The sequence below is a fragment of the Corvus brachyrhynchos genome, unplaced genomic scaffold (genome assembly GCF_000691975.1).
Source record: "Corvus brachyrhynchos isolate BGI_N302 unplaced genomic scaffold, ASM69197v1 scaffold97, whole genome shotgun sequence".
Taxonomy (NCBI): domain Eukaryota; kingdom Metazoa; phylum Chordata; class Aves; order Passeriformes; family Corvidae; genus Corvus; species Corvus brachyrhynchos.
The window spans coordinates 3,974,594-3,982,630 of NW_008239758.1; the positions used below are offsets into that span (position 1 = coordinate 3,974,594).

Consider the following 8,037-nt stretch of genomic DNA (forward strand, 5'->3'; position numbering starts at 1 on the left):
GCAGGAATTGTCAAAGACATCTACTAGTTGTAAAGTTGTGAAATGTGTAGTATTCCTGTTAAATCACATCTTTGAAAGTGCGTGAAGATTGCCTATTAAGCACACTTTTATTCTTGAGAGAGCATGAGTGAACTGTAAACACATTTAATCAGAATTCTTTTTCATTATCCCTTCTAAGTAGAATAGTGCCTAGAACGTGCCTCAGGGCTCTGGAGAAAGGCAAGAGAGGGACTGTGTGTAATAATTGCTAGGAATATGAGGCTTCTGAATGTGTAAGTTTTATATTCTGAATTTTAATTCATGCCTTTCGAATTGTAAGTCATTTTACAGCTCAGAATATGGGGCTTAATATAGAAGCTGCTGGATGAGATTGTTAGGCTTGCATTAAACAGGAAGCAGGCTGAGGTAAGGAGAGAGAATCTATTCTTGAACTGTAACTTTACATACATTATTGCACCAGTGACAGTTTAGGCACATAAATGAATTCCAGGAGTAACCTGGAACCTTTCAAATATGAAAAGCTCATTGTTTTGGCAAGGACATCTGAAGCTAATTGAAACAGTAAATACAAGTGGTAGGGGTGTGGCTTTAATTCTCTTTCTTAATACATGTTTCTTAAGTAATAGGAAAAAATGCAGCAGTAGAGCCACATGTCTCCTTTTTTTATTTCCAGTTACCAGATTCCTCTTTGCAGCTACTTGCTGAAGTCAAGGCTAAAGCTTAGCTGTCACTGTTTGAGACACAAACAAGGATGATGCTCCTGAGCCAAAATAAACTTGTATGAGTTTATTTTATAACTAACTGTGTAAACGTTCTTTATTACAATATTTCTTGGAAGACGAGTTCTTGTATCTAACCATTTTAAAGCTTTGGCTCTCCCCGTTATATATTGTGAGTGGAAGCTCTGAATTATGGGATGCTATTTGATTTTCCATGCTATTCCTTTCGCTTGCAGGGTATCTACACACCCAATACATTCATGTAAGGTTTTCTGTTCTGGAGGCACACTGCCAGTGCCCAAGTGGCCTCAAATTTGGTTGTGCTTAGTGCAGAACCACTTGTGCAGCATTACCCAGCATCTTACCTATGGTTTTCTTGAAAAACAGCAGGTAACTATTCACATACACCTCTGCAAGGTTCTGCTATTTTACCTGAAGGTGAGTTTACCCTAAAACTTTTTGTTTCTCAGGGCCACTTCAGACATCTCAGACGTGCGTATCCGCTGTACTTTTTAAAGTTGCGCAGTCTGCATTTATGTCATTGTCATTACTAGGTGGTGGACACCACTTGAACTGTAAATGCTCTTGAAATATCCTTCTACCATCAAGTTTTCAAAGGTGGAAAGGATTCTGATCCACTGGAGCTTGTATTATCTTCAAAATCGTGCATAATAATTCTTTCGATTTTTTTAAACTTTTTTATTTTTCAACAAAAGAAAGAACTTCTGGCATGTTTTTCCTGGCGTGCTGACAGCTGCTGGTGGTAGTGCCCAGTCACACTGAATTTAGTGTTTCTTGGGATTTCTTATTAAGCAGTTCACAAAGTCCATAATGTTGCTTGCTGGTTGTAAAATCTCCGTCAGACAGTGTAAGATTGCTCTTTCTATTCATGGTCCAGCATTTTCCACATTGATGATATTTGGCTCAAAAGAAATTTTCTGTCTTCATCAGACAGTAAGGACCAGTAGGGGAAGTGCTACTAGGAACATGGCTGTGTTCCCAAATCTGCCTGACCTTTTGGATGAACCAGGCAGATCCCTTCTGTTTCCTTTTGATGCTTCTCTCAACCTTGTTTTGCATAATTAGGCTGCCTTAGGCAGAAACTGTTTCTTACCATCATTTTGTGAAATACACTAGACAATGGGACCAGGATCACTATTGGAGCCATCTGGGTGACACTGAAATGCAAATAATAAATCATCCTCAAATTAAGGCTTAAAATTCCAAGTCCTCTTGAATTGCAAGTGGTCTGCTCTAACTCATGTCTTACTAAAAAGCTTGATTAGCTTACATAATCATTTGCAGGATTAGTACACACTCTGTCATCTATCAGTATTAACACAGTATGCTCATAGTATTTCTGTTTTTATTGATTATTATTACAGGTATTCAGATTATGTCTCTCATAAAGGTACAAGCATTTACAGCTTGAATAATGTGTAGTTGTTGGGCTAAAAGAGAGTGACATCTGTTTTGCCTGTGCTCTTCTGCATGCTCTTACTAAACAAGTCTTATGAGACTTCATTGTTTGGGTGTGTTGGTTTGAATAGTTGTTACATTTAATGAAATATCTTGCTTTAGAATGGTTTCTTCTTCTAAAGAATACCCTTCACTTGCAATATTTGAAGTAATCTATTCGCTTCTTTTGAAACACCTAATCCCAGCTGACTACATTATAAACAGTGTTTTACTTATATCTAGAGTGGGCTCATAGTTCTGCAGTGAGTGATGGAACACACTCCATGTACTTTTATTTTTCTTTTAAGCATAATGGAATTCTATGGGTGTGCTTATAGTCATACTTTAAACAAATTATATCACCCAAGACTTCTAGAAAGTAAATCAACTAAGATTAATTTAAAATGTTCCTTAATTTCAATGTTCCTTTAATAGGAACATTTCCATCACTTAGGCATTGTGTTTGCAATAACAAATTTAAGAACTGTATCAGCTGCTGTGCACTGATTCACTTTCCTATGTCGCATTTTATATGGCCTCATTTAAAGAAAACGCTTGTTTTCTAATAGAATAAATGCTGGTCCAGTGACCCACTGCACAGATCTTGATTTATAGTTCACTTTTTAAAAGAAATGTCTTTCAGAAGAGCCTTGCAGATGTATAGGAATACTTGGTTGTGTTAAGGAGGAAGCACTTAGTCGTGTACACTTGGAGGAGTAATTGTGTGGGGGCTGGGCTGTTTGCAGTTAAGGCTGCTGTTGTCCCTATCAGAGAATTCTGGAGTTGAGTAATAAATAAGCATAGGCCACTGGCTAGTTCATGCTGTTACACAGAAAAATTCCCAAGTCCTAGAAAAGTTCCTGGAGAAAAGGTGTGCTGAGTTTTCCAGGTATCAAGTCACACACAGTATGGTGGTGTTTTAAAATGTACTTTATCATAATGCTAACAATACCATAATATTGTTGGCTTTATGGAGTCTTACTTCTAATATTGGTGCCTCTTGATATCTTCTGTCTGATATAAAGTTTGGGACATAAAGATTGGCTGTGGTTTTATTTGGTTTTATTTTCTTGTCCCCCCTGCTCAGTGGTGCCCAGACACACACAACACACAGGCAGAGAGAGAGAGGCAGACTTTTGATAGAAGGTTAACTGAATTGCTTCAGTCACTTAAAGATTTTTCATCTGTGGAAGGCATATTATTTTGAATGTCCAGTTCTCTTTTGATTGAAGTTTGTTTAGGAATGTAACTTTTTGAAAAAGTGTTTTCAAGATGCTATCATGTTTCTGATTTTAAGAGGAGTCTTAGGCTATAAGTTTTAGTTTTGTACTGAAAGATTAGTATATGGAAACATTTAAATATTTTTAAATTAAAAGTGGCATGCAACATAGAATAAATAATATTTCTGGGTGTCTTCTGCTTTGATTCTGTGGATCTTTCAGGATCCACTGTAAGTGCCCTTTGTGAAATAATTATACCATCTTCCAGGAGGAATGGTCCATTTAGAATCTAATTCATCACTGAGGGCTTTATCCAGACAAAAACTCACTTTCGGTTACAAATTCCAGAACCATCCCTATGTGGTTCCCATGAATACAAACAATAGCTCAGGACCTAAAAAGCTTCTTAGCTGATTCCAGGAAACCCAGAGCCACCATTCTGACAGTTCCCATTGTAAGGAAATTGATGACAATGCTTTGGGACCGTTCTCCCTTTGCTTGCTTGGACTGTATTAACAGAGCATGGGGAATGATGGGTGCCACCTGCTATAAGCATTTGCCTTCATTCATCGTATATGGTACAAGTAAAGAGGAACAGTCTAGTTTGTGCCTTTGCCTTCACTCACAGAATCAGAACTTTCAAAAAAGAAAAACTTCCTACTTTTTTGTTTGGGTCTCTGTGTCAGTAACACCCCTGTGTGTTGTAATAGGGTTACAGTCACTTCTTAAAGGAGATGCACAGATGATGTTCCAGCTGGCTCAGAAGATGCAGCTTCCTCTTTCCCGTTGCTTACCACGGCGTGGTAACACAGTGTGCTGATTAATTCATCCTTTGTTGTCTATCTGCACCATTTAGGTAGGTGTGGTCCTCTAAATTTTCTGATGCCACCAGATCTTGCTCTAGAAGCAGTGTGTAGTGGCTGAATTATTTAAACAGGTTGAGAAGCCAAGCTAGCTCCTCAGGTAGTTCTTTGAAACCTAATTAACCTCTTTACAGCACTGCTCTGCATCGTGTAGCAGTACAAGGTTCACTCAGGACTCTGTAACCCTGTGCTGCAATGGGTTCACCTTTGCTGGCTAATAAATACTAAATAGCGCATACTTTTAAACCTGCTGTTACGCTGGCTTTCCTGAGACCTGTTGGAGCATAAAGAATTCTTGTCAGTGGAAGAAATATCCAGAGCAAAACTTCAGTAGAGCAAGTCTTTCATGGATTATTGAAAGAACCAGTCTGTCAAACCTGGGGATTTTCTTAAACATCCATCACTACAGTATCTAAATATTTACAGGTAGATTAGATCTGTTAAGTTCAATTTTGTATACTTTTGGACTCCTCTGTTATATTCATTCTTCAAGAACCGCTGTCTCACTGCTTCTCTCTGGGCATAATTTCTGGGTGTTACATCTCTTGCCAGTGTAAAAAAAAAAATGTCATCGAAGGGCATAGTAACAGTCTTTAACTTAGCAGTTTATAGCTGTATAACCTCCCTCAGCAGCACAGTCTGAAGCAGTGAGCATGAATCACCTTTTCTTCTTCATGTGTTCTTGGACTTGGAAATTTTTGTTTGTCCTTTTGTTTGTGTGCTCTTCAGGCAGATCATGAAAGGGGAAGTCCCTGGTAGCTTTACATCATTAAGGTGTTCAGGACGAGCATCACTGCAACTTCATCAAGTCAACGTGCAATCTTCACTGCCCTTTTTCTGTATTTCTAGAGCATAAAATAATGGTAAAACTATCAAACTCTTACAGAGTGGGGACCATTCTTTTTTTGTTGATGTAAGTTGTCAAGGAATCACCTCTAAGTTTCTGTACATTGATTATAAGGCCCTAAGCAAGGCATCAGACTGGGTATGACTCTTCTTCAAGCAGATTCTTCTGTGGTTAGATAGTCCTTACGTTTATGGTAAAAATAAACACAGAAGAATTTGGAGAGCTGAGTTTCAGACTGTTTATTTCTGAGTTCTGCTTGCTTTTGGTTTTCAGCCAGGCAACCCTGTGCATAGTCATTTCCTATGTAAATAACTGAGATTGGCTGTCACTTTCAGCATGAGTAATACCCACTTAATTTAACAAGACTATGCATGTGCTTAACTGTAGCAAACTAGAACTATTTTGTTGGTTTAGTTTTACATCCCATTTTTGCAAGATTGAACCTGCAGTGTTGCCTAGTCCAAACTAAACTGCCATGGTCATTTTCCTAACTCCCCGTGAAGTGTAATTGTGTGGTTGTGTTAGGAGTTATTTAAGATGAGGTATTAAATTAGGACTCCACAACTGTCGATGTTTCTGGGGAAAATTGTCCATCTTCAGTCATGATTTTTTTAATTCCTCTTCTTGCTACTTTGTGTAACTTGAGCTTTAGGAAGTTCTGCTTAGGTTGAAGTACCATGTGGCAATTGAAAGGATTTGTCAGAAAAAAAAGTTTGTAACGGTAGAAGAAGTTTATAACAGCAAGGTAAAATTGGCAATTTAGGGAAATTTGTTCTCTCCTTGTCAGTTATGAGTGCTAGTGGTAATATTTCAGAAATTACTCTAGAGTAATACACTCAGTTGTTATAACTATCATGGTTCTTGCAGTAACTAATACTTGTCTGTACTGCTTTTTCCATCAGGATTTTGTTTAAGAAATGAATACTGTATAAAATATATGACCTGTAACTGCATCTTGTGAGGAAATCTGCAATCAAGTAAAATAAGTATTTCTGAAATTTGCAGTAGAACCCACGTAACACAATATGTTCAATTTCTTCCCTTCCTAATGTTCATATTTTGGTTCTTTGTAATACTCTGTTGTCCCAGAAGTGTGGGGTATATAGGATGAACTGGGAATAAAGGCATGTCCAGTTATTCTCTGATCATGTTTGATCTGAAATCTGTTTTAGAGGAGGACCTAAAAGCTGCAAAAAAGCTCTGCTAAATGTGTTAGAACCAGAAACAGGGATTTTTAAACCATCTGTCCAGCTCTGGATTGGGATTGGAAAACATAGGGCACAGAAACGAGCAGAAAACTTCACTTCTGATAAATTCTAATAAAATTGTTGTGAAATAATACTCTAAATAAGGAGTTCCTTCTTGAAAATTGACAATTATTTGACATTATTTGGTGCTGTTTGCTGATGGGCAATTAAAATTGCTTTTAAAAAAACCTATGAAGCTGAATTTGAAAAGTTATTGTGGGCTTCTTGGGACAAGAGCTGCAGAGTGTGTCTTAACTCTTGTTTTCTGCTTCAGTAGCTGATTGCAGGCTTTCCAGACAACTTGATCTGCTCTACTTTCATTTCTCTACTCCAGCAGTTGATTACTTGAAATATGCTGATAAACTTTTGTACTACTTCACTCTTTTTTTTTTTTCTTTGTTTGTTTCTTTCTGTAGATCATTTCAAGTGACCCGTTCTGGGTGCCAACGACTGAGGAGGAATATTTGCACTTTGGGGAGAAGGCAGACTCGGAGAACCAGGCCCGCAAGTACATGAATGCAGTGAGAAAGAGAAAGGGGCTGTATGTGGAAGAAAAAATAGTGGAGCACGCTGAGAAGCAAAGAACTCTCAGCAGAAATAAGTAGCTGTGTCTGCCTCCTTTCTCTCCTGACTCAGCTAAGTGCGGGTGGAGGATTTTATATGCAGCAGATGCAAAATTTCATCTGGACTTTGTTCTTTGATACCATTTTTCTTACATGCTTTGTCTGTGGCTTATGTTTTAATAAACTCAAGCCTTTCCAACTTTTGTACAGAGAAAATAGTTTATTTATTGAAATAAAATGGAGGCGTATTCATTGCAATTTGTCTCAATTTTTAAAATTTAATGCCCTATTGAACGTCCTGTCACAAGGATTAGGAACTCCTAATTCACTTTGTTTCTTTCTGTCACATGTAGTTACAGTAAGAGCTGGTTAGCTAGCTTCCTGCAAATAAACCATGCACTGAATTTAGCTCTTTAATGGTTTTGACTGATTTTTAATTGATTTCATGGTTTTGACTGATTTTTAATTAATTTCTAGAATGTATTTGTTTCTTACCCACACTTTCCATAGTTACCTATATGCAAATAGAGGTAAGCCTATTAGGAATTTCTAAACTATTTGTTTTACTCCATTCCTCATGTAAGCAGTTATCTAAAGCAGTAATATGTCTTCTTTAATTCCGAGGGCAAAAATAGCATGTGTGGAAGACTGAGCACTGCAAAAAAACGAGCAAAATTTGTCTTTTTTTCTCTCCTTAGAACCCACCTCATTATAAAGTTCAGTTTCCACAGACTGGGTGAGGGGAGTGAGTATCTCCAATGTAAATGAAAAACTGGACCTCCATTTTCTTCCCATACTTTATGCAGGAAGTAAAGTACATTGTACTTGAAAACCCTGGAGGTAAAACAGCGCTCTTGATTAGAGAGGGCTTCCTCAAATATATCTGTCTGAAACGTTTCTTCATTTTTAAACCTAGTGCCAGACAAGTGCCTTTTACAGATGGGACTAGAAGCTTGCAGGTCTGCTTAAAACCTCCCACAGTGCGACTTGGCAGCAGAACTCAAACTGGGAACTCAAGTGACTTTTCTCCTGGCCCTGATTGTATCAACCTAAATTCTTTAGGCAAGCTGTCTGATAGTTTTGCTTCTTCTATTAGGGTTTCTCCTTCCTAACTTCAGTT

At 37.8% G+C, this 8,037-nt stretch overlaps 1 protein-coding gene across 2 annotated transcripts in view; it reads left to right on the forward strand.

Annotated features, from left to right (window-relative positions):
- EFL1 (elongation factor like GTPase 1) overlaps positions 1-7,331 on the forward strand; it is a 64,815-nt gene extending 57,484 nt beyond the window's left edge. Inside the window, exon 18 of one of the 2 annotated variants that reach the window (XM_017742681.1) lies at positions 6,771-6,882. In XM_017742681.1, coding sequence (XP_017598170.1) covers positions 6,771-6,784 — 14 coding nt within the window. In that variant the 3' untranslated portion in view covers positions 6,785-6,882. Of the gene's footprint in view, positions 1-6,770 lie in introns of both variants that reach the window. The other variant, XM_008640065.2, reaches the window with a different exon arrangement.
- Positions 7,332-8,037: the final 706 nt, after the last annotated feature.